The sequence below is a fragment of the Dendropsophus ebraccatus genome, chromosome 7 (genome assembly GCF_027789765.1).
Source record: "Dendropsophus ebraccatus isolate aDenEbr1 chromosome 7, aDenEbr1.pat, whole genome shotgun sequence".
Lineage (NCBI taxonomy): Eukaryota > Metazoa > Chordata > Amphibia > Anura > Hylidae > Dendropsophus > Dendropsophus ebraccatus.
In genome coordinates, this window is record NC_091460.1 from 2,162,124 (window position 1) to 2,188,968 (window position 26,845).

The window sequence follows — 26,845 nt, forward strand, 5'->3', positions numbered from 1 at the left end:
TACAGCTGCATCCTCCTGCACTGAGCCATCACATATCCCAGACTACAGCTGCATCCTCCTGCACTGAGCCAGCACATATCCCAGACTACAGCTGCATCCTCCTGCACTGAGCCATCACATATCCCATACTACAGCTGCATTCTCCTGCACTGAGCCATCACATATCCCAGACTACAGCTGCATCCTCCTGCACTGAGCCAGCACATATCCCAGACTACAGCTGCATCCTCCTGCACTGAGCCATCACATATCCCAGACTACAGCTGCATCCAATCCTCCTGCACTGAGGCATCACATATCCCAGACTACAGCTGCATCCTCCTGCACTGAGCCAGCACATATCCCAGACTACAGCTGCATCCAATCCTCCTGCACTGAGCCATCGCATATCCCAGACTACAGCTGCATCCAATCCTCCTGCACTGAGCCATCACATATCCCAGACTACAGCTGCATCCAATCCTCCTGCACTGAGCCATCACATATCCCAGACTACAGCTGCATCCTCCCGCACTGAGCCATCGCATATCCCAGACTACAGCTGCATCCTCCTGCACTGAGCCATCACATATCCCAGACTACAGCTGCATCCAATCCTCCTGCACTGAGCCATCACATATCCCAGACTACAGCTGCATCCAATCCTCCTGCACTGAGCCATCACATATCCCAGACTACAGCTGCATCGTCCTGCACTGAGCCATCGCATATCCCAGACTACAGCTGCATCCAAATGTTTTACATCTGATTATTCTAAATTTGGATATTTGTAAAACTTCACTTTTAGGTAAAGAAGAAATAAAATGAAACTTTTATCAAATTGGGAAACCGATTATTTTTTGCAGCTGTATGTTTAACCCCTTCATGACCCAGGATGTCCGGGTCATATTAATGCACCTTCTAGGAGCCGGAGCGCTTTTATTCTTCCACCTACAGGGGCCGCTTGGGGTCATTTTTTGCGCCATGATCTCTAGTTTTTATTTGCATCATATTGATGTAAAAGAAAGATCTTGATTTTTTTTTTTTTTTTACTGTTAAACAACCTGCAATCAGACTGTATATACTGATCAATGCTGTGCCATACCATAGCGTATATCAGTACATAGAGTCTGCAAGAGAGCAGATCCAACAGGACGGAGGTGTCTGCCTCCCACCTGTCAGTAGTAGTGCTGCGGGGGTCCCGATCTGTCTGTGACAGGTTCTTATCCTCTCATTGACTTCCCTACACACTGCAATCGCTATGCAATGTGGCATCTAAGAGGATAATGACAGGCAGCTGCCTATTATTATGCTCGGCTCCGGGTACAATGATGTGTGAGGGGCCGTCCACACTGCAGCGTTCCCACACGCATAAAAACCCTCTCACAGTCAGAAACGTCTATACACGTATTACTGGCGGGAAGGGGTAACTGTGGCCTCGTGCCTATAAGAACTGATGGCCCTGCAACACAGCAGCATCCCATCCTGCACAGGGATAGAGGTCACAGAGCATGCCAAGAAACCTCTGCCTCACAAGTCAGTAGGGGGCGCCAGTCTACTGCTCCTATATCCATGTGACTTACAGTAAAGAATCTATCTAAATGTTGTTCAAAGCAGCTCCCCCCCCCCAATAATGTTCAGAAAAAAAATGACATTTGTCTTAGTACCTGAGCTTGTAACTCCATCCTCCCCTACCTGGTATAGCAGCTGCCGGCGCCTCCTCCTCCTTCACCTCACTCATACACGGGGGATCGCCCCTCATCCTCTCTTCTTCTGCTTCATCCTCCACTTTAATATTAGTCACCTGATCTCCCCCCTGATGGGACATATAGAACAATTCAGTACAATCCAGCAGACAGGAGGGAAAATCTAACACATCAACATAAGAAACCAGCAACATGTATCTATCAGCCTCATCACATCTATGAGTGCAGGAGCAACAACCACCAGCACCGGGGGGCGCTATAGAGATATAGTGCTATAGCATCAGCCTCATCTACCTGCTGATTGTCTGCTGGGACATTTCCCTCTGGACAGTCCTGGGAATACAGAGGACGGGGACACCTCTCTGGTGGATTCCTGTCACTGCCTCCATCTGTAGGGAAGACACAGGGAGACAATCCATTATACACTGCTACATGGCATCAGGAGGAGGATGGGAGGAGGAGGATGGGAGGAGGAGGAGGATGGGAGGAGGAGGAGGAGGAGGATGTGAGGATGGGAGAAGGAGGAGGAAGAGGATGGGAGGGGGAGGAGGGGGAGGAGGATGGGAGGGGGAGGAGGATGGGGGGAGGAGGATGGGAGGGGGAGGAGGATGGGGGGAGGAGGAGGATGTAGGGGCCCCTCCCCCCTGCTCTCTAGCATCAGGAAGGTCTCCTCTTACCTTGTGCTGTGAGGCCGGGCGGCTGATCCTCCATCATGAGCGGCTGCTCCCCCCGGTACAGATCCTTGTGTCCTTCTACATACTCCCACTCCTCCATGGAGAAATAGACGGCCACATCCTGACACCTTATAGGAACCTGACACACACAATGATCACACAGTCATCCCCCCCAGCCTGCTGCCTCCTGGATTACTCTATCATCTCCCAGCATTCCCCAGTGTCACCTCTCCAGTCAGCAGCTCAGTCATCCTGTGGGTGAGTTCTAGGATCTTCTGCTCATGTATCAGTGATGGAGGCTCCGTGATGGGGCCCCGGGCCCTGCTCCGCCCTCCTGACTCCTGGGGGAAGGCCACACCCTCCCCCCATGTCTTCTTCACTATGGTGTAATCCTGGGGATGGAGAGAGACAATGAGGGGACTGAGCCCAGTATTCCTGCCTCCTCCTCACTACAAAGAGGAGATTGTCCCCCTGTATAGAGCTCTAGTGAGGAGGAGGAGGAGGAGGAGGAGACACATCTGGACTACTGGGGTCAGTGCTGGAGACCACCGCACCTACAAAGAGGAGACCAGATCCAGAACATAGAGCGGGGGAGGGAGGGGCCAAAGAGCCCAGACAACAATGGTGGAAATCTAGAGAAGTTACCTCTCCGGTCAGCAGGCGGATGATCTCCAAGGTGACGTGTAATATTCTCTTACTGATCTCATTCCTGTCCTTCTCCATCCTTGGGGGGTCATTCAGGAGAAGGAGCGTCTGGGGGAGAAGAGGAGACAACTGGAGCACAAAGAGGGTCTAGTCCTACCGAGGCCTTTATGTCACAGCCAGGGGCCCCAAACCATACAGGGGCCACAGCATATGTAACATCCCTCCTCCTGTAAGCTTACCTTACTGCTGGGGTCACACTGATAGTAACACAATGTAACATCCCTCCTCCTGTAAGCTTACCTTACTGCTGGGGTCACACACTGATAGTAACACAATGTAACATCCCTCCTCCTGTAAGCTTACCTTACTGCTGGGGGGGGGTCACACTGATAGTAACACAATGTAACATCCCTCCTCCTGTAAGCTTACCTTACTGCTGGGGTGGTCACACTGATAGTAACACAATGTAACACCCCTCCTCCTGTAAGCTTACCTTACTGCTGGGGTCACACACTGATAGTAACACAATGTAACATCCCTCCTCCTGTAAGCTTACCTTACTGCTGGGGGTCACACTGATAGTAACACAATATAACATCCCTCCTCCTGTAAGCTTACCTTACTGCTGGGGGGGGGGGGACACACTGATAGTAACACAATGTAACATCCCTCCTCCTGTAAGATTACCTTACTGCTGGGGGGTCACACTGATAGTAACACAATGTAACATCCCTCCTCCTGTAAGATTACCTTACTGCTGGGGGGTCACACTGATAGTAACACAATGTAACATCCCTCCTCCTGTAAGCTTACCTTACTGCTGGGGGGGTCACACTGATAGTAACACAATGTAACATCCCTCCTCCTGTAAGCTTACCTTACTGCTGGGGGGGGGTCACACACTGCTAGTAACACAATGTAACATCCCTCCTCCTGTAAGCTTACCTTACTGCTGGGGTCACACACCGATAGTAACACAATGTAACACCCCTCCTCCTGTAAGCTTACCTTACTGCTGGGGTCACACACTGATAGTAACACAATGTAACATCCCTCCTCCTGTAAGCTTACCTTACTGCTGGGGTCACACTGATAGTAACACAATGTAACATCCCTCCTCCTGTAAGCTTACCTTACTGCTGGGGTCACACACTGATAGTAACACAATGTAACACCCCTCCTCCTGTAAGCTTACCTTACTGCTGGGGGGTCACACACTGATAGTAACACAATGTAACACCCCTCCTCCTGTAAGCTTACCTTACTGCTGGGGGGTCACACTGATAGTAACACAATGTAACACCCCTCCTCCTGTAAGCTTACCTTACTACTGGGGGGTCACACACTGATAGTAACACAATGTAACATCCCTCCTCCTGTAAGCTTACCTTACTGCTGGGGTCACACACTGATAGTAACACAATGTAACATCCCTCCTCCTGTAAGCTTACCTTACTGCTGGGGTCACACACTGATAGTAACACAATGTAACATCCCTCCTCCTGTAAGCTTACCTTACTACTGGGGGGTCACACTGATAGTAACACAATGTAACATCCCTCCTCCTGTAAGCTTACCTTACTGCTGGGGTCACACTGATAGTAACACAATGTAACACCCCTCCTCCTGTAAGCTTACCTTACTGCTGGGGTCACACTGATAGTAACACAATGTAACATCCCTCCTCCTGTAAGCTTACCTTACTGCTGGGGGGTCACACTGATAGTAACACAATGTAACACCCCTCCTCCTGTAAGCTTACCTTACTGCTGGGGTCACACTGATAGTAACACAATGTAACATCCCTCCTCCTGTAAGCTTACCTTACTGCTGGGGTCACACACTGATAGTAACACAATGTAACACCCCTCCTCCTGTAAGCTTACCTTACTGCTGGGGTCACACACTGATAGTAACACAATGTAACATCCCTCCTCCTGTAAGCTTACCTTACTGCTGGGGTCACACACTGATAGTAACACAATGTAACATCCCCCCTCCTGTAAGCTTACCTTACTGCTGGGGGTCACACTGATAGTAACACAATGTAACACCCCTCCTCCTGTAAGCTTACCTTACTGCTGGGGTCACACACTGAGGAGCAGAGATCTCCACACACAACACAACAGCAGTGACTGCCCGACCAGGAGCTGCTCTGTATCTGGGAGATGCTGGAGGTGTAGGACCTGTGATGATGTCACAGTCATGTGACCAGTACATGTGGGGGCGGAGCTCAGCAGTGCTGGAGAGAAGAGGTTGTGGTGAAGGACCTGTGATCATGTGACAGGAGTGGGCGGGGCTCTGTTTTCTTACTCCTCCTCCCCATAGAGTGTAAGCTCCTGTGAGCAGGGTCCTCACTCCTCCTGTGTCTCCTCCTCCTCCCCATAGAGTGTAAGCTCCTGTGAGCAGGGTCCTCACTCCTCCTGTGTCCCCTCCTCCTCCCCATAGAGTGTAAGCTCCTGTGAGCAGGGTCCTCACTCCTCCTGTGTCTCCTCCTCCTCCTCCCCATAGAGTGTAAGCTCCTGTGAGCAGGGTCCTCACTCCTCCTGTGTCTCCTCCTCCTCCTCCTCCCCATAGAGTGTAAGCTCCTGTGAGCAGGGTCCTCACTCCTCCTGTGTATCCTCCTCCTCCCCATAGAGTGTAAGCTCCTGTGAGCAGGGTCCTCACTCCTCCTGTGTCTCCTCCTCCTCCCCATAGAGTGTAAGCTCCTGTGAGCAGGGTCCTTACTCCTCCTTTGTCTCCTCCTCCTCCCCATAGAGTGTAAGCTCCTGTGAGCAGTGTCCTCACTCCTCCTGTGTCTCCTCTTCCTCCTCCCCATAGAGTGTAAGCTCCTATGAGCAGGGTCCTCACTCCTCCTGTGTCCCCTCCTCCTCCCCATAGAGTGTAAGCTCCTGTGAGCAGGGTCCTCACTCCTCCTGTGTCTCCTCCTCCTCCTCCCCATAGAGTGTAAGCTCCTGTGAGCCCGGTCCTGTTATTCAGTAATGTCGGCCTCAATGTTATTGGAATGGCCGGTAGGTTTGGTAGTGTGACCGGCCATTCCCTCCCCGCTCCAGTACACAGGGATTGCTGAGAACCTGAGACCTGGTCACACACTGGTCACAGAGCCCAGCTGGGCAGGTGGTTAGTTTGTGTCCCGTTTTTATGGTCTTCCTATGTTTCCGTTTCCTCCCGGTCTTTTACCGTTAATATGGAACTTTTTTTTCCGCTCTCCACCTCTTCTCCACTCTATTTCTTCCATATGTATTTTTGTATTCCCTCCTCCTGTAAGGTTACCTTACCTTATGCTCTTTTTTTTCCCTGGTCCAAATTTTGCTGTTGACTTCAGGGGCTTACTGATGTGTGCGGGGTGGCTGCAGTGAGAGCGGTCCCGCACACATCAGTTTGTCCAAGGCTGGAGGTGATGAGAGGACGCTGCGTCTCATTTACCCCTTTAAACGTAGTGATCTATAGCGATTGTGGCGTTTAAGGAACTCAGTGACAGTATAAGCATCTGTCACTGAGTGATTGGGTGCCGATCACTTGTGCCGACAGGTGGGAGTAAGTCGCTTACCTCTGTCCTGTCTGATGGGCGATCCATGTATAGAGTCTGCTCTCAGGCTCTATACATAGATCTCAGATAACACTGGTTTATGCTATGTTATGGCATAGCATAGATCTGTACATGCAATCTATTGATTGCATGTTTAACAGTGATAAAAAGTTTTTAAAAAAAAGTAAATAAAGTTTTTAAAAGTATTTAAAAAAAAACTCTTATAAACCCCCTCTTAATGAAAGTGTCAGGACGGGGCAGGTAGGGCCAAGACACAACAGTGAGCCCTGAAACTGAACCCACCAACTGTCCCTACCTACTTGCCTCACGCGGCCCTAGGCAGCTGTGGACAACCACGAAGCTGGTCCCTGCACTGGGTATGTGCACACAGAACAAGACAGACAAACAAACACAATATCGGATAGTAAACTAGCAAGGGTCAAATCCAGACGGGCAGCGCAGTACAAAAACAAGTAACAGTCGGATAGTCTAAAGTCAAAGCCAGAGGTCAGGTAACAGACAAGCAAGCAAAGGAAGTCAGGACGGGAAACAAAGGAGTAGGCAGGGGCATGCTGGGATCAGGGTAGTAACCTAATAGCCAGCGCTGAGAGACTCCTTCAGCTTAGTTTTATGCTGACCAAGAGCCCGGTCCGGATCCTCATTGGACCGGTGTTCTGATCTCACAGGCTCCAGACAGGCGGATAAACAAGTCATTCAAAAAGCCCGCACAGCTGCAGTAATCAGGTCCTTGCAAAGTTCTGATTAACTCCTGCATTGCCGGATGCTGAGAAGCAATTGGGTGTGTCACATAAAAGCAAAAACCAGGCCCAGCTCACACTAGGTTACTGCACAATCCTGACAGAAAGTTTAAAACATTATAAAAATAGAAATATTAAAAAATAAATAAATATATTACATATCGTAGCAGGCAGAATATAACATTATTGTTCCCGCACGGTGAACGGCGTAAATAAAAAAAAAAAAAAACACCAGGATTGCTGATTTTAATAAATTATACATTAGAAAAAAACGTATAAAAAGCGATCAAAATTTTTCTGTTACACCAGTATGATATTAATAAAAACTAGAGATCATGGCATAAAAAAATGACACCCCAACCAGCCCTGAAGGTAGAAAAACAGCGCTCAGGCTCCTAGAAGGTGTGGAGGAACATTGCAGTAATCTGACCCGGACCTTTGTGCATCAAAGGGCTCTGTCTTGAAGGGGTTAAACTGTGAGGCCTCTAGAGCAGCCTTTCCCAACCGGGGTGCCGCGGCACACTGGTGTGCCGGGAGAACCCGCCAGGGGTGCCGCGGGATCCCGGTGGGAAAGCAATAATTATTACTCACCGATAATTCACTTTTCTTAAGCTCCTCATGACAGCACCACAATGGAGGACGTCACCCTTGACCCTATCAGGAACAGGAAATCACAGAGGTTAAAAGGGCACTTCCCACCACTCCCCTCAGTGTAATAATAAGGAAACCATACAGGATCATACACTTATAAGGGCGGGAAATCTAAGGGTGCTGTCATGAGGAGCTTAAGAAAAGTGAATTATCGGTGAGTAATAATTCTTGCTTTTCATTGCGTCCTCATGACAGCACCACAATGGAGACATACCAACTTAGACTTTAGGGAGGGACCACCGCCTGGAGCACTTTTCTCCCAAAAGCCAGATCCTGAGAAGTGCCAATATGCAATCGATAGTGCCTGAAGAATGTATGGGGTGAAGACCACGTGGCTGCCTTACAGATTTGTTCGAGGGAGGCTGACCTAGCTGCCCACGAGGCTGCTATAGCTCTGGTGGAATGCGACTTTAGACCTGTAGGGGGATCTTTTCCCATGGTGGTATAAGCTTCACAAATAGCAGTCTTGATCCATCTTGTGATGGAGCTTTTTGTCGCTTTTTTGCCCTTGTTGGGGCCTTGGAATTGTAATAAAAGATTTTCGGCCTTCCTATAATCTTTAGTGACTTCTAAGTATTGGATAATAGTTCTTCTTACGTCCAGATTGTGAAAAAAAAATTTCTCCTTCATTTTTCGGGTTACTGCAAAAGGATGGAATCACAATGTCTTGGGATCTATGGAAGTCTGTGACAACTTTTGGAAGGAAAGATGGATTTAGTTTGAATACTATCCTATCTTCTAGTACGGTACAAAAAGGTTCCATGATAGATAAAGCCTGAAGTTCCCCACTCTTCTGGCTGTGGTGATGGCTACTAGGAAGGCAGTTTTAATAGTTAGGAATTTCAGAGAAATTTCGTTGATTGGCTCGAAGGGCTCTTTGGAGAGACCAGACAGAACCAAGTTTAAGTCCCAGGGAGGAGCTAGGTTTTTAATTTTTGGCTTCATCCTGGCTACTGCTTTAAAGAAACGTCTTATCCACCTATGTTCTGCTATTTGGGTATCATATATGCAACCTAGGGCTGACACTTGGACTTTCAAGGTACTTATGGATAATCCTTTGTCCAGACCCTCCTGCAGAAAATCTAAAATTCTAGGTATGTCCGGATGGAGCATATCAGGTGGCGAGTCACCACACCAAGAATAGAATTTCTTCCATTGTTTTAAATAGATAGAAGAGGTGACTTCTTTTTTGTTTTTTAGTAAAGTCTCTATTACCTTGTCGGATAGTCCTCTGGCTGAAAGGAGGGACTTCTCAAAAGCCATGCCGCTAGACATAACCTCTCCAGGTTTGGATGATGTAGAGGGCCTTGAATCAACAAATCCTCCTGTAGAGGAAGAATTACTGGGCCCTGGATGGCTAGGGATTTGAGGAGGCTGAACCAAGCTCTTTTGGGCCATACTGGAGCTATGAAAATTACCATGGTTTGGCTTGAACGGATCTTTTGGAGAACCCTTGCGATCAGCGGGAAGGGGGGAAAGGCATAGGCTATTTTGAAATCCTAATTCTGCTGTAGGGCATCTAGTGCCTCCGGGTGATCTCGGGGATTTAGAGAAAAGAACCTTTTCGCCTTCTTGTTGGATCTTGGGGCGAACAGGTCGATCTCTGGCGAACCCCATTGCTCTGCTAAGTTGGAGAATATTTGGGAATTTAACTCCCACTCCCCGGGATGGACATGGTGGCGACTTAGGTAGTCCGCAAGTATGTTGTCCGTACCTTTTAGATGTATTGCAGAAATTGATGATACTCTTTGCTCCGCCCAAGAGAATATTCTGGTTGACAACCGTTGCAGGAGATACGATCTCGTGCCTCCTTGGTGCCTGAGGTATGCCACTACTGTTGTGTTGTCCGATAGAATTTTGATGTCTTTGTTGACAACAAGAGCCTCGGCTGCTCTCAGGGTTTCCCACACTGCCCTCAGTTCTCTGTAGTTTGAGGACTGATTTTTGTGAGCTTCCTGCCATTGGCCTTGGAAGTGAAGACCCTGAACCTGTGCTCCCCATCCCCAAAGGCTGGCATCCGTGGTGACCTGGACTGGTGACCCCTGATTCCAGTAAACTCCTCTGGTCAAGTTCCGCTTGGTCTTCCACCATATGAGTGAGGACTTGACTTTCAGAGGAATAACTATCTTTTTGTCTATAGATAGGTGAGACTTGTCCCATACCTGTAAGATGGTAGTCTGAAGAGTTCGAGAGTGGTGTTGACACCAGGGCACTGCTGGGATGCACGACGTCATCAGACCTAAAAGTGACATGGCCTTTCTTATTGAAATCACTGATTTCCTCCTGAACTCTTCTACTTTCAATATTATTGCTGAGATTTTGTCCTCTGGCAGGGAGGTCATGTGGGTCTTGGAATCCAGGATCATGCCAAGAAACTTCTTCCTGTGGGAGGGAACAAGATCCGACTTGGAGAAGTTTATTATCCATCCTAGCTTCTGAAGGTAAGCTAGAACCAGTTGAATGTGGACTAATAGGATGGATGGGGATGGAGCAATCAGTAGAAGGTCGTCCAGATAAGGGACTAAAGTAATGTCCTGTAACCTCAGGTTCGCCACTGCTTCCAGCATCACTTTTGTAAACAACCAAGGGGCTGAGGATATCCCGAACGGGAGTGCTGTAAATTGGAAATGGAGAATTGCCTGAGATGTTTGTATTGCAAACCTGAGGTATTTTTGATGTGACTGGTGTATAGGTACATGAAAGTAAGCATCTTTCAGATCTATCGTAGCTCGGGCTGCGTCTTGGTAGATTAGGGGAATAATGGTTTTTAACCCCTTAAGGACCGGGCCTGAAATGGCCTTAAGGACCGGAGTAAATTTTATGAATTTGACCAGTGTCACTTTATTCATTAATAACTTCGGGATGCTTTTACCTATCCGGCTGATTCTGAGATTGTTTTCTCGTGACATATTGTACTTCGCATTTCTTGTAAATTGGAGTCGATACTTATAACGAATCTTTATGAAAAAACCCAAAATAGCGTGAAAAATTGTAAAAAAAATGCATTTTTCCAACTTTAAAACTTTTTTGCTTATACAGAAAATGGTTATACCACATAAATTATATATTAAATAGCATTAGCAACATGTCTACTTTATGTTGGCGGCATTTATTAAACTATATTTCATTTTTTTTTAGACAATAGAAAGCTTAAAACATTAGCAGCAAATTTCCAAATTTTCAGTAAAATTTCAAAATCAGATATTTTTAGGGACCTGTTCAGGTTTAGGCTGGGTTCACACGCTGTAACTGTGCGGCAGTAAAAAATTTTTTGTCCGTACATATCCGGGTGGTCTTGCGGCTGTATTTGAAAAGCACTTACGGTCTTATCGTAAGAGTCCGGCCGTAGTGTTATGAGGCTTCCTGGCTTGTTTCGACCCGGCCGAAAGCATGTAATTTATTCATGAATCTGCCCCCGGGCCAAATAAGCACACCCACATCCCTATAAAATCTACGCCCACTCGCGAAGTGCGCCCATATGCTTTTTGTGTTTGGACCCAAACCAAAAATTTTTCAACATGTCTGCCGAAAATAATGTCCCATATGGGCCAGCACGCCGAATGAGGCTTCTCCGAAAACACCAGCCCCTGGTGCTTGGGGTGTTGTGGAATCTTCGCCATTATTACCTGCGGTTGTGTGTAAGTATTTATTTATTCCCTTTTTTTTTTTTTTTTTTTTTTTTTTTTAAAGCTTTATGGAACTTTTTTCGAAATAGCCTTACAAACTGTTTAGGATTATAATCCCTAAAACATTTCTTTAATGTATTGTTTCTGCAAGCTCCCTTAAGTACTGTTGACAAAAGGTCCTTAAATGCAACAGTTGAATACCTTTCAGACTAAGTTACATGTGTCAAAAAATTATTATTATTATTTTTTTTATTTTATTCTTCTCAGAGGCGAAAAAACAAAGAGCGTCGCCATCGTCAGCAGGTGGGACGGCGCTATTGGGTGCACCCCATAAACCTGCGGAGGGAGACCCGTGGCCACATTGGTTGCCTGTATGATGATTTGCGCCGGTATGTTGATTTTATTTATAAATGCTGTATAATATTTGAATATAATATCATAATGTAAACTTCACTGTACCCGAATTTTGAGAACAAAGTCCATAATGTGCATTCTGTAATTAAAATGTTTTTTTGGCCTTACAAGGTTTGATGTCAATTTCAGCATTTGTAAACCCTATTACATCTTCCTATGATCTGTGTTTCTGTGTAATATTTTTGAGCAATATTTTTCTTCATTTGTTGCAGTCATCCTGACAAGTTCCAGGCCTTCGTCCGCCTGCCTATGGAGGCCTTTGTGCGCCTGCCTATGGAGGCCTTCGTCCGCCTGCCTATGGAGGCCTTTGTGCACCTGCCTATGGAGGCCTTCGTCCGCCTGCCTATGGAGGCCTTCGTCCGCCTGCCTATGGAGGCCTTTGTGCACCTGCCTATGGAGGCCTTTGTGCACCTGCCTATGGAGGCCTTTGTGCACCTGCCTATGGAGGCCTTCGTCCGCCTGCCTATGGAGGCCTTTGTGCACCTGCCTATGGAGGCCTTCGTCCGCCTGCCTATGGAGGCCTTTGTGCACCTGCCTATGGAGGCCTTTGTGCACCTGCCTATGGAGGCCTTCGTCCGCCTGCCTATGGAGGCCTTTGATCATTTACTTTCTATTTTGAGCCCACATCTCCAGAGACAGGACACCTACATGCGGAAATCCATCCCTCCTGTGGCCCGTCTGTTCATAACGTCAAGGTGAAGCAGCTTTTTTTGATGTTTGACTATTTGTTCATGTATTTTAATGTAAATGTAATATTGTATAAAAAGAAGTAATGATAGACATTTTTTATGAATGTAAAATTTTTTATTTTTTTTTCCAGATTTTTGGAGAGTTATGCATCGTTGCACCTCCAATTCCGGGTTGGTAAGTCGACCATCTCTGGAATTGTGAGGTGCACGTGTGGCGTGATCTGGGAGCATTTGCAGCCCATCGTGATGCCCAGTCCGACCCGGGAGATTTGGTTGCAGTCAGCAGCAGGCTTTCAGTCTGTGGCCAATTTCCCCAACTGTATAGGGGCGGTTGATGGGAAGCACATACGTGTGAAGCAACCACCGCCATCAGGATCACAGTATTTCAATTATAAGAAATTTTTTTCTGTGGTCCTGATCGCGGTTGTTGATGCCACGTATCGTTTCCTTGCCATCGACGTCGGCTCCTATGGCAGTACTGGGGACTCCCGGGCGCTACTGAGATCAGAGTTTGGGAGGCGCATACTGTTAGATCACGTGACTCTACCTCCTCCCACTCCTCTTCCGGGTACCACGCATCCCGCTCCATTCATCATGGTAGGGGATCAAGCCTTCCCTTTACTGACCAACCTGCTGCGCCCTTACCCACGGAGAGGGCTGGATGAACGGGGTAGAGGATTTAACCGGAGCCTGAGCCGGGCACGTAACTTCATGGAGTGCGCCTTCGAAATCATGACTAGTCAGTGGAGAGTCTTTACCACTGCCCTGCAGTTGAACTTGGGCACAGTTGACCTGGTCATTAAAGCTGCCTGTGTTCTCCACAACTACCTTCAGGACTATGCCCCCCCCCCCCCCCCGGATGGATGTGGACGTGGAGACACTGCCAGCTTTTAGTGCCCCTCTGAACTATGGCCAAGGGAGACAACCCAACCGCGGGATAGTGGTCAGGAACCTCTTTGCTGACTACTTCATGACTCCTGAAGGCGCCGGGCCCCTTTCACAGCCTCCGTTATGAGCCACGGCCACAGGACTGATGGATTTCCGCATGTCTGTCACCTGTCTCTGGGATGTGTCAGCTCTTTTATTTTGGTTTTGACCCATATGTATTTGGTTCTATTTAATTTGCGTTATATTTATTAAAAAAATATATATATATGTTTATTTTCTCCTAAACAATGTGTCTGGCTTTTCAATGTATCTCAACCATGTTGTGTGTTCCCACATAGTTGTAGTGTTGTAAAAGACACATAACCTCACTAGATCTACTACTGGCCAGTAATTAGGGAGCATGGTCACATCCTGCTAATGTTAATAATTGGAGAGTCCTTTCAAGCTAGTGTGCAGAAACATTGATGTGATCCAAACATGTGTATTTCCTATGGAGTGACCAGCAGGGTGCGCACTATATGTCTAACTTTCTAGTCTGGGATATGTCACAGGATCTGAGAGTTTCTAGTGACACAGTCCATCTCACTTATTAGCAATCACCATTAACACACCACATATATCCCTCCACACATCACCAAGGTGCGCCAGCTGGATGTGGTCTACTTATGTAGCGTTTCCAGACACATATTTATCATTAAGATTTTTGAAGCCAAAGCCAGAAATTGATTTTAAAAGATGCGAAATCTCGCTCTTTACTTTATCACCTGTTCCCTGTCTCCAGTCTGCTCCTGGATTTGTTTCCCAAAATCGATCACATCAATCTGCCTGTGTAAACGCAACATTATGTATTTTGTTGTGTGTACGTTTATATATCCTCCACTTTGTAGCTAATTACCACATGCTGGATGTCCTGCAGGAGGAGAATTGGAATCATATCTGACAGATTGCTCTATGTGGAAATGAGTGTGTCCTGATGATAACGATTAATGTAGGAAACTATTATTGCTCATCCCAACCCTCTCCTGCTCTGGCCACTTCCTGCCTTGGCCACAGATGTCAGCAGAGAGCAGTGTCAGACCTTAAACACACTGAATCGCAACATTCACTACATCTTCGTGGGTTCACACTACGTGTATTTCAGTCAGTATTGGTAACAAAACCAGGAGTGGATTCAAAACACAGAAAGGCTCTGTTCACACAATGTTCTAATGTAGTGGATGGCCGCCATATAACACTAAATAACGGCCATTATTTCTATATACCTGCCGTTGTTTGAAAATAACAGCAAATCTTTCACATTAAATGGCGGCCATCCACTCAATTTCTACATTGTGTGAACAGAGCCTTTCTGTGTTTTGAATCCACTCCTGGTTTTGTTACCAATACTGACTGAAATACACGTAGTGTGAACCCACTACGAAGATGTAGTGAATGTTGCGAGTCAGTGTGTTTAAGGTCTGACACTGCTCTCTGCTGACATCTGTGGCCAAGGCAGGAAGTGGCCAGAGCAGGAGAGGGTTGGGATGATCAATAATAGTTTCCTACATTCATCTTTATTATCATCACACACTCATTTGGACATACACTAATGTGTCAGATATTATTGGAACTATCCTCGTGCAGGACATCCAGCATGTGCTAATTAGCTACAAACCTGAAGCATACAACAAACTTTACTAACACAGAATAGCAACATCCAATACATCTTCGTATGCAAACAAAGTAGAAAATGTTTTTTCTGGCGTATTTCGTTGTTCCTTAGTGACAGTCAGTAATTATTAATGTGTTTTTAAGCCTTAAACACTCAAACATAAACAAGTAAAACACAAAAATTAAGCGAACAATAATATATCGCAAAATGGATTTATTACATATAAAACCAAACCACAGATCACATGATAGTGTGTCTGGGTGGACGTGGCAGAGGGTGTGTGACCACTACTTTTGACCATGTTGACAGGAGTTCCAATAGTTTGCAGAGGCAGTAGTCTGCCCATTATGTGAAGGCCACAGCCAGCCTGACTGTAGTCTGCCAACACAAACCTAAAAGGGACATCCCCATCCCCCCAAGCTCTTACTGTCATCCGTAGCTAATGTGATGCCAGACCTTGGCGTTGATGTGGTCCTGGTGCGCACAAATGTTATGAAAAGATGAATGCTAGTAATCCGCGGTTGGCACAAGGGCCCTACAGTCTACAGACAAGGGGTGGTGTTGGTGGAGGTGAGGAGAGGGAGTGCGGGACGCACACAAATGTGGTTGGACGGCCAGATGTGACTCTCCCTCGCCAGGCTCCACAGGGCCCTCTTGCCATCTTGGTGGTGGAGTCATGGCCACTCCCTCTGCCAGATGAGGTTCTTCATTCTCTTCATCCGATGAGGCCTCTGCTGGTTGCTGAACTAGTTCTGCTCTGAGGAGAAAACAACACTGGTCACAATCTAAGATGACACATTGGTTTTTTTGACATTGTTGTAAGTCAAAATCAACTATATGCATCCAATGCAGGATGTTCCTCTGCCTGGTTTAGGAATCTTTTCTTCTATATGTTCGAGGTGTCACACTTGAAGTTTTATCCCTATATTCACACACTGGTACCCCAAAATGGTGGTCTTCACAAACCGACCCGAGTGGAACATTGTTCGGCCCTATGGACACATTGCGTCCATTGTTTAAACCTTATTACTACAGTCCATGCTATTGGCAGTAATTTTATTTCATGTTATGTATTATATCCTGGAGTGATCAAAAGCTGTTCCAAAGGCGGTTAGGCCACGCTGCATTTGTTAGTTATCTTGTGTCCAGCAGGGGGCGCATGATCTTACCTAAGTATATATTACTTTAAAGTGTTCCCTAAATATAGTGCTCCCCCTGCAGGACCCTCAATGTATCTAATCTCTATAAATATAACACATGTCTATGTCTGCACACATAAGACACTGACCTACTTCCGTCATCATCTGATCCTACCATGGACACATGCAATGAACACACACACTTACTTGTGGCGTCTGCTGGAATTCAAAATGAAACGCAGCATTGGGGCAAAACGCAAAGCGGCCAGTTCTTGTTGTGAGGCCCCACGCCCAATCAGCTGGCGTCGCTCCCTGATGAATCTGTCCCTCACACTGGACCACCTGGTCTCCACATGTTTGGCTGAAAGCAAAAAGCGTACAGACATTAGTAATATATGAGCGTCAGGTGACCATAACACTAGAGTTTCTTGTTTGCCCTAGTGGCTAAACAACTTACCAATTATCCATTTCTGTAATCTACTATGCTTGTCCCAATCTGGGTATACAATCCGGCCAACCTCCGTCCATGCGTCACTCCGCCTTAGCCGGCTTGTGTACCCAGGCGCAGGGCCGTCCCATAGCAGTGGCCGAGCATGGACCTGAAAATAAGAAACAATTACAGTAAGGTCTTGTAAACACTGATAGATAAAGGTCATAGCTAGGACACCGATTTTCCATGCTACACGCCATGTTTCATTCTAAATAGTACGTCACTTATGTGGGTGGGGTCTCCAGCTTCACCTGCAGCTAACTCCCTCCCTCCCTCCTCCCTCCTCCCTCCCTCCCTCCTCCCTCCCTCCTCCCTCCTCCCTCCTCCCTCCCTCCTCCTCCCTCCTCCCTCCCTCCCTCCTCCCTCCTTCCCTCCTCCCTCCTCCCTCCCTCCTCCTCCCTCCTCCCTCCCTCCTCCCTCCTTCCCTCCTCCCTCCTCCCTCCCTCCTCCTCCCTCCTCCTCCCTCCTCCTCCCTCCTCCTCCCTCCCTCCTCCTCCTCCCTCCTCCCTCCCTCCCTCCTCCCTCCCTCCCTCCTCCCTCCCTCCTTCCTACCCGCCTCCCCCCCTCCCCCCCTCCCTCCTTCCTTCCTTCCTTCCTCCCTCCCTCCCTCTGTCCCTCCCTCCCGCCCTCCCTCCTTCCTCCCTCCCTCCCTCCCTCCTTCCTACTTCCGTCCCTCCCTCCCTCCCTCCCTCCTCCTCCCTCCCTCCTCCCCCTCCCCCTCCCTCCCTCCTCCCCCTCCCCCTCCCTCCCCTCCCTCCCCTCCCTCCCTCCCTCCTCCCTCCCTCCCCCCCCTCCCCCTCCCTCCCTCCTCCTCCCTCCCTCCCTCCTCCTCCCTCCCTCCCTCCTCCTCCCTCCCTCCTCCCTCCCTCCCTCCCTCCCTCCCTCCCTCCTCCCTCCTTCCCTCCCTCCCTCCTCCCTCCTCCCCCCCCCCTCCCTCCCCTCCCTCCCTCCTCCTCCCTCCCTCCCCTCCCTCCCTCCTCCTCCCTCCCTCCCTCCCTCCCTCCTCCCTCCTCCTCCCTCCCTCCCTCCTCCTCCCTCCTCCCTCCCTCCCTCCCTCCTCCCTCCCTCCTCCCCCTCCCTCCCCTCCCTCCCTCCTCCTCCCTCCCTCCCTCCTCCTCCCTCCCTCCCTCCCTCCCTCCTCCCTCCTTCCCTCCCTCCCTCCTCCCTCCCTCCCTCCCTCCCTCCCCTCCCTCCCTCCCTCCCTCCCTCCTCCTCCCTCCCTCCTCCCCCTCCCCCTCCCCCCCCTCCCTCCCCTCCCTCCCCTCCCTCCCTCCTCCCCCTCCCCCTCCCTCCCTCCCTCCCTCCCTCCTCCTCCCTCCCTCCCTCCCTCCTCCTCCCTCCCTCCTTCCTCCTCCCTCCCTCCTCCCTCCTTCCCCTCCCTCCTCCTCCCTCCCTCCTCCTCCCTCCCTCCCTCCTCCTCCCTCCCTCCTCCCCCTCCCCCTCCCTCCCCTCCCTCCCTCCCTCCTCCTCCCTCCCTCCCTCCCTCCTCCCTCCCTCCCTCCACGCTGTGTCGCTAGCCTATACCATCACCCTGCGCCAGATCTTGTGCGTGATTTGCGTCCTATTAAAGCGAGCTCCTTATGATGACACTATCAGCACATTATGGCAGGATTTGTCCTGTGTATGTGCCGCCAACAACCATCATGGAGGGAGGGGGGAGGGAGTTAGGTGCACGGCCTATCTCGCTAACACCAAACATAAGTCACGCCCTGGTTGCCCAGCAACATGTGCTCTTACAAGGACAATTCCTCGACTAGCCATTACTTGGAAATGTCGCCGAAAATATGATGTGCGTTACATGGCCAAAACTAGCGAACACATTCACAGATTTGGAGGAGACACACACATAGGAAAAGACAAATGCAGTCATTGCTCTATTTCAAGCGCCCCCTGATGGCAAACACATAGGAATTACACACAATCGTACTTACATTAACTACTATGAGCGATGTATCGTGCCACTAAATCACTATGGACAATCGGCCATATAAAATAAATATTAGATAGCATATAGTGGTCATTACATTATCTATTTTTAATTATTTCTCCCTTAAACAGGCTGGAATCACAGATCTTACTTTTGGACATTAAATAAACCAACATAAAATCGAATCATTCCAAATAACATGCATGTAAATGTGAGTGACACAACAAATGACAATCATACATGAACTCACAGCCACACAACTCGCTTCTCAGTCTCCAAAGGAGAATATAAATATGTGTATATCGATGATCTTATCTATGTAGAACCGACTCACAACACCTCATGAAAAAACTTACTTCACTGATTAGCTTGACGACGTCTATTACCGAGCGATCAATAACCATCTCTGGGTCCATCGATCACTCAGCCTTTACTGTAAAAGAAACTTATTCATCCAGCTCGTGTTTCATCAATGTGCAGATGGTCAAATCCAGACACATGAGAACTAACCTTGGCTTCTACCCATAGGAACTACAAATGATACATTTTTTATCTCCATCCAGTCACACCCCGGCCTAGGTGAAGCCTGGCCACAAAGACTTCTTACATTCATCCCTGTAGTTTATGTAATGTTTGAAACTAAACAAAGAACCAAAAACATAACACCGTGAGGAATTTTTCGACAACAGCATTTCTATCATGGGTAAGCTTCGAAAAGGTTAATTCTTTCTTCTATCATCCTATGTCAATGCAAAGTGTCAATCCTGCTCTCATCACATAGGTGCAACTATCGAGAGTGCAGGGTGGCACTCAGCAACATGCACTAACAATGCTAGATAACATTAGGCCACTCCCACAAGAAATGGGCCACAAACACACAGCATTCCTTTCCCTTCCGGCACAAAAGGCACCTGCAAAGGTCCAGGACACATCTCTCAGACAAGGCCGAGAGCGCACCTGTACCAACGATACCTCATACCCAGCCCTCAGGCCAGGCACTCACTGGTCGTCAGGTAATCGCAAACAAAGGTGTAATCTCCACAAGGAGAAAACTGGTGCGCAGCCATGAAATGACCACAGAACAACAGGTTTGTTATTTTTTTGATTGAAAATATCTTTATTACAATCAGTCGTCGTCAGGCATACATAGACTGTGACGCAGCACAGTTCAATAAATAAGACAATACATACTCAGCACCATGGTACAACATACAGCACAGGCTCCCTACGCTATACATCATACCACCCGATACACTAACATTCCCGCATACCTTAACCATCCTAAAACAACAAACAATAAAGCAATGCAGACAAGTGATGGGGTAAGGGGGGTGGGAAAGAGGGGGGTAGGGAGGGGAAATCACAGGCCCGAAGCTTTATTGAAAGACAACACAACACAAGGGGAGAGGGGGAAGGGGAGGGGTATCAATCCTCTTCTTCCTGGTCCGATCTGTCCATGATGGAATAGTCTCTGAGCAGGCTGTGGACCAGCCTGCGGCAGTCCAGAAAGGACATCCTCTCCTTCTTCAAAATGAGGCGGTTCCTGGCAAGCCATATAGCGTCCTTAAAACAGTTCATAAGGCGCCAGGCCTCCTGGGTTGCCTCATCGCCGAAATTCCCAGGGAACAGGCCGTACAGCACCGCGCAGTGCGTTAGCCTGTTCCTGGGCACACAGTCACTGAGTTCAAGTTCCAGGGCGTCCAACAGGCCCTGAGCAAATGGACACTGCCAAAAGAGGTGCAAAGATGTTTCCTCCACGAAGGGGCACCGGGGGCAGTACCGCGTTTTGCACAGGTTGCGGGCATGCATGAATGACCTCAAAGGCAGTCCCCCCTGAATGGCCATCCAAGACAAGTCCTTGTGCCCGTTGGTCAACTTCGCCAAAGCCACATTAGTCCATACAGTCTCTGCGGTGGCCGCAGTGAGCCCTGGAACGAGCTCCATAGAGTCCTGTGCTCTGATGAGCTTGTGGACAGTTTTTGGCTTCCACAAGTCGGGCTTGAGTCCCTCCAGTTGGTGTTCCCTCACAAACCTGACGACACCCCCGTAGAACCAGGGAGTGTGCCAGTTGTAAGGGATGGAGCTGTCCCACTTGTCCCAGCTCAGACCCCTCCAGAGGGGGAGGAGGAACAGGCGAGACATGGACCTGCCCGCAGAGCCATTCTTCTGTTGCAGAGTCCTCCGCACACAGTCACATACAAAGGCTGCCCGCAGCAAGGTAGGGATATCCGGAACACCTTTTCCGCCCTTGCGGGGTTCCTTGTACATCACGGAGCGCTTCACTCTGTCCATTTTGGAGCCCCAGATGAAACGAAACACGGTCCTGGTGATGGCCCTGCAGACTGAGGCTCCACAGCCCGATCTTCGTGTTGACCTTAGCCAATCGCTCTTCCCAGGACTTGAGGGCCGCGCCTTCCTTTCCGAACCAGACTCCAAGGATCTTGATGAAGTCCGGTTTGATGGTAAACGGGAAGGGGGCGGAGGAAGCCAGGTGCCACTCCCCGAAGAGCATAGCCTCCGACTTCCCGCAGTTGACCTTTGCCCCTGAAGCCTTTCCGAACTTCTCGCAGGTCTGGACGAGTGCAGTCACCGAACGCTGGTCAGCGCAGAAGACGGTCACGTCGTCCATGTACAGCGAGCACTTGACCTCGTGTCGATCGGGTCCGGGTACGGTGATCCCTCTGATCTCTCCGTTCTGCCGTATAGCCTCCGCGAAGGATTCTATAACACAAACAAAAAGGAGAGGTGAGAGAGGGCAGCCTTGTCTGACCCCAGAAAGAACCGGAAAGGGGTCAGTCTTCCAGCCGTTCACCAGTACCCTGCTGAAAATATCAAAATACATAACGTTAACAAAACGACAAAACATATCACCAAGTCCTAACCTACGCAGTGCCCTGCCCATGAACTCGTGAGAGACCCGGTCGAAAGCCTTCTCCTGATCAAGGCTGACCAGGGCCGCGTGTGCACGGCGGCTTTGGATGTAATGGACCGTGTCCCTCACTAGGGCGAGGCTGTCTGCGATCCTGCGGCCGGGAATGCCACAGGTCTGGTCCAGATGGACGACCTGACCGATGACCTTCTTCAGCCGGTTGGCCAGCACCTTGGCGAGGATCTTGTAGTCCACGTTCAAGAGAGAGATGGGACGCCAATTTTTCAAGTCACATCTCTCCCCCTTCCGCTTATACAAGATCATGATCATACCCTCCCTCAACGACGGAGGCATTCTGCCCTCCACCACCATCTCCTCGTACAGCTCCAACAGGTCCGGGCAAATGAGATCCCCCAGCGCTACATAGAGCTCCGCTGGGAGACCATCACTGCCCGGGGTCCTGCCAGGCCTAAAGGATTTAGCGGCAGAGAGCAGCTCCCCCACCGTCAAGGGGGCGTCCGTGGCCGACGCACCTGCGGGATCAACAACGTTAGTGATACCTGACAGGAACTAGTCGGCCACTTCGGAGTCAGTGGTCTTCGGGGCGTAGAGGCTGCGGTAGAAGCTAGTGACAACCCCCATCACGTCCTCTTTGCCCTTTCGCAAACATCCGGTCTCATCCCGCAGCTCAGTCAGGGGCGTGTGGCCGGCGTGGAGTTTCCTGAAAAAGAACGAGTTACATTTCTCACCCTTCTCCAGGTTCTCCACCTTGGAACGGAAGACGATTCGCTTGGATTCTTCCTCAAAGTGCCTTTGCAAGCTCTTTTTGGTCTCCTCCAGCTCCTCCTTCACGTCCCAGCCGCACCGGAGAAGGTCTTGCAGTGACCGCAGCTCGCGCTGCAGCCTCCTGAAGCCTCCTGAACTCAGGTTTGTTATTCCTAGATTCATTCCTTACACCCCTTTGTTTGCACCATGTCGTAGCTGCTTGCCGCTTGGGCCCCACTATTTCACGGATCCTTTCTATATTGAAGCTACCGAACCTGTGGATCAGCCACTATGGCCATATGTTAGCGAGCACAATCATTTACATATGCAAATAACAAGCCCTTTGCGCCAAAGACCAATGTTGATTTGAAATGGACGCTAGCTTTCAGCTTTGTTACTGACAGGGTTAAGACATTTGTGATTAGCATATGAAATCGAGGCTTTGTATTCATAATGAGAAAGTGTTGTAATCTGGATACACGGATAATAGTGATGTCGCATTAATGCAAATGATAAAGCTAAACAAAGTGCACAACCAGCTAAGGTTTTTCCAGGAGATGTGAAAACCGGAGACATTATAGAAATACACAAGGAATTGTATTCCTAAACATTGTCAGACTTGTCAAGCAATATGATGTCACAACAGTAAAGTAAAAGTTAGATTAGGACAGAGGGGGAAGGGCGCAGGAAGGCCAAGCTTACTGCATACAGATCATTGCATTCTGCTGCAGTCTCACAAAGAGCAATCTCGTGGGCCAGTCTAGGAGCAGACTATCATATATTCCTCCAATACACAGCATGAAATAAGTCTTAGTCACGGATTAGCGTAGTGCCAGAAGATCCTTATAAGAGCCTGAGACTATTGGGAAATGTTACATATACATCGTGATCACACATCCATCAACTGCACTATGCGCCCAGCCAAACAATCATCTGCAGAAGAATCGAACTAAAAATGTTACGTCTCTTAAAACATGTGAACATATCCTTGATGTCTCTTTGTAAAGGCTTTAGGCCTCTCCATATTGCAAATGGCCACTTTATAGCATAGGCAACATTGAGTCAGCTCCATTTACTTCTAACCTTGAGCAAAAGCAAAACATTCCACCTCACAATCGCGAGACAAGAACGCAGATGGGTGTTGAAGAATGTAAACAATTCACCATTCCCACACAATGTATCAGTGTTTTTTATGTCCAAATCTAGGATCGAGTTTATTTCGGATCATGAATCGAGTTATCATGTGCCTGAAAATATAATCTAGATTTGAATAATTATAGAAAAAATTCTTCATGTTCTGGATCAAATATCAGATGCAAGTGATTATTGTCTAGAAAGACTAAAATAAAATAGGCCATTTTACACACAAACATTAGGTGCAAGATTATCAGTCAAACATATAAATCAAAAGGCCGGAATCGATCGAAAAAGAGGACAGATCTGAGACTTTCATTTATGACCTGATCTGTTTTTATTAGAGTCCATTTCTGTCCTTGGCCTTAAAATGTTCTCACATACTGTTTCTGCTCCCAAGGTCCCCTACACACAAGAAACAGGCGCCCTGGAGATCGGAAAAGGAAAGAGTTATGATTGTACATCTTTCTAAGTTTGTTTAAAAATGAGGATCTTAGCAAACTGTGTACCATGTCACCACGGTAAGGTGTCCCTCAGGGACATGGACCCTACTCTACCCTAACACAAAATGACCTCTCTGGGCCAGAAGAAGCAGACCACTTGCCATAAACATAAAAAAAATAAGGAAAATAAATATAAAATAACAAATATGATGTATTGCCTCATACATCACATACTAGAAATCATAAACGTGGTAGGTTACGAGAAGCCCGAGAGCGCCGTCCACGTCGTGGCTGGCGCCTAAGAACGGCCCTAGTACCCTCAGATGGAGGTGGCATGGCACCAGGTGGCTCTGGGGAAACTGCTGGGGGGACAGGGGGGGACAGAGGTGGGGGCACAGGTGGGGGCTCAGTGGTCTCAGGGAAAAGGTTCACCTCCGCCGGGATACGTGGCCTCCGTAAATGTAACCCATACACCGTCTGTAGGAGGAAGCCCACGTAGGAAGGGTCGGGGAGAGTTTCCGGGTCAATCTGCTCGTGACACGACAGCACGAAGTCAGTTACGAGCCTCGCACTACGTGCCACATTAGTAGGGAGATTCCGTAAACGGGCTCCCAGATAGTGGCAGAAGAAGTCATTCTGGTCATCTCCTCCATCAAACCACCTGACAAAGTCGATAACCGAATGATCCACCTCAGTCAATGCTGACTCAGGTTCTTCTTGGTCCCGGCGCCTCCTGGTGGTGGTGGTGGGCCTCGTCAGTGGCTGACGTGGCCTAGCTGCCAGGGGCACACCACTGGGAGCTGCACCAGATGTTGATGGTGCTGCAGCCTCCTCCTCTTCGGGCATGGAAGTAGAGCCAGAAGGTCCTGGCATCTGCTCCGTGCCCTCAGAAAGAGTCGGACTGCCAGGCTCCTGTGATGGCGGTGGCGTGGCACTCTCCCCCTCCTGCTCCGTGCCCTCAGAAAGAGTCGGGCTGGCTGGCTCCTGTGATGGCGGTGGCGTGGCACTCTCCCCCTCCTGCTCCGTGCCCTCAGAAAGAGTCGGGCTGGCTGGCTCCTGTGATGGCGGTGGCGTGGCACTCTCCTATTCCTGCTCCGTGCCCTCAGAAAGAGTCGGGCTGGCTGGCTCCTGTGATGGCGGTGGCGTGGCACTCTCCCCCTCCTGCTCCGTGCCCTCAGAAAGAGTCGGACTGCCAGGCTCCTGTGATGGCGGTGGCGTGGCACTCTCCCCCTCCTGCTCCGTGCCCTCAGAAAGAGTCGGACTGCCAGGCTCCTGTGATGGCGGTGGCGTGGCACTCTCCCCCTCCTGCTCCGTGCCCTCAGAAAGAGTCGGGCTGGCTGGCTCCTGGGATGGCGGTGGCGTGGCAATCTCCCCCTCCTGCTGGGATGCTGCAACGTCAGCACCACCAGCATCCTCTCCTCCAGGTGGCTCAGAGAAATTGCCACTGGTTCTGTGGAGAGACAGAAAGGTTAGATAATCTAGACACATTCATAAAGTGACTTAATATATAGAATTGTTTTGTTTTGCTAACATACAGTATGTTGACATTTGTTCTTTGGTAACAGGAATACATTATGTAGTACTATCAGCATCCTAGCTCAGGACATACAACTATTTATTCCAACCAGATTAGTGTGTTATCAAAAATAAAATAATGCATATTGTGGCAATATTTGCCCCTTTCTCACTGTGGCAACAATGCTCTCATCTTCATGGCATGTTGTGGCCATGGAAGCATTCTGGTGACAACACAATAACAAGTGTTTTTTCATGTCGCACATCATGGAGAGGGGCGTGAGTGAGTCATGTGACCCGAGACACAAGCGTCCAGTAACAGGGCTGTGTACCTGTCATTGATCCCCGCAGGCCACACTGACAGTGACAGAGCAGCAGGCCGCCCAGCATAGAGTATTCAGGAAGTGACTAGTGTGGCCGACCACCAGCTCTCTGACTGCTTTGTACAGTAGGACACAAAAGATCCAACCTTATCCGCTGCATGGAAAAGGCCGTTTTATTCATGCTTACCAACTCTGCCACCTACAGCACACGCTAAACAACTGAGGGAGTGATCTGCAAAATGTACGATAATTGGATATGTTGGTCTAGCGCCATGACACAAAGTAAGATATTTGACTTAAATGACAGGATGTTCAAGCCTGAGTCAGAGTGGTGTGTAAGCATTTGGTTGAGTGTGAGCAAAGGGGACTATTGGGATAGATCAGGATACATTAACCCTCTCTGGACAGTCACATACAGCATCATGAAGGCTAATAAACATGACACAACTAGGGCCTTATAAAGAATGGCAATAGTGTATGTTGTGAAATTATATGTATACATTTCAGATAATTGTCTTGTCATTCATATAAAATCTATACATAAAGCAGAATGTGCTGGAAAGTGGATTATATAATCTGCCAGTGAGTATCGAGCAGGATCAGCTGAATATCCAAAGGAAGACTTTGTAGAAATTCGTCCCATATAAGATTTGATATCATCTATTAGATATTGGAGACTATGATACTATATACATTAGCTAATAAGCCAAATATCCTTACAGACGTTGACTCCGGCTCGGGAGAAAATCCAACAGGGGCGCATAGCGCATGGAGGTCGGCTCCCCACCCCTCTCCTCCGTGCGTATCGCCCGTTGGTAATGGTCCCTCACACTTGACCAGCGGGTCTCCACTGCTCGGACTGACAAAAGAGAAAAAAAAAGGATAAGAAAAAATAATATAATAATGATTTGATTATATTTCGATGGCTTATTAGGAATATCGGCCATTCTTGTAAAGATTTTCTGTCATACATTCTTTGACAACACGACATACCCATCCGCAGCTGCTCAGAGTCCGTCACATCGCCCCA

General features: G+C 48.6%; 1 protein-coding gene across 6 annotated transcripts in view; it reads right to left on the minus strand.

The window, feature by feature from the left end:
* LOC138797152 (zinc finger protein 84-like) overlaps positions 1 to 26,845 on the minus strand; it is an 863,099-nt gene that overhangs the window by 4,315 nt on the left and 831,939 nt on the right. Inside the window, exons 1-2 of one of the 6 annotated variants that reach the window (XM_069976973.1) lie at positions 2,587 to 2,747; positions 2,363 to 2,498 (exon numbers count right to left, since the gene is read on the minus strand). The exons of 4 other annotated variants lie outside the window; for them this stretch is intronic. In XM_069976973.1, coding sequence (XP_069833074.1) covers positions 2,363 to 2,498; positions 2,587 to 2,610 — 160 coding nt within the window. In that variant the 5' untranslated portion in view covers positions 2,611 to 2,747. Of the gene's footprint in view, positions 1 to 1,674; positions 1,808 to 2,362; positions 2,499 to 2,586; positions 2,748 to 26,845 lie in introns of those variants that run through there. One more of the 6 variants, XM_069976969.1, reaches the window with a different exon arrangement.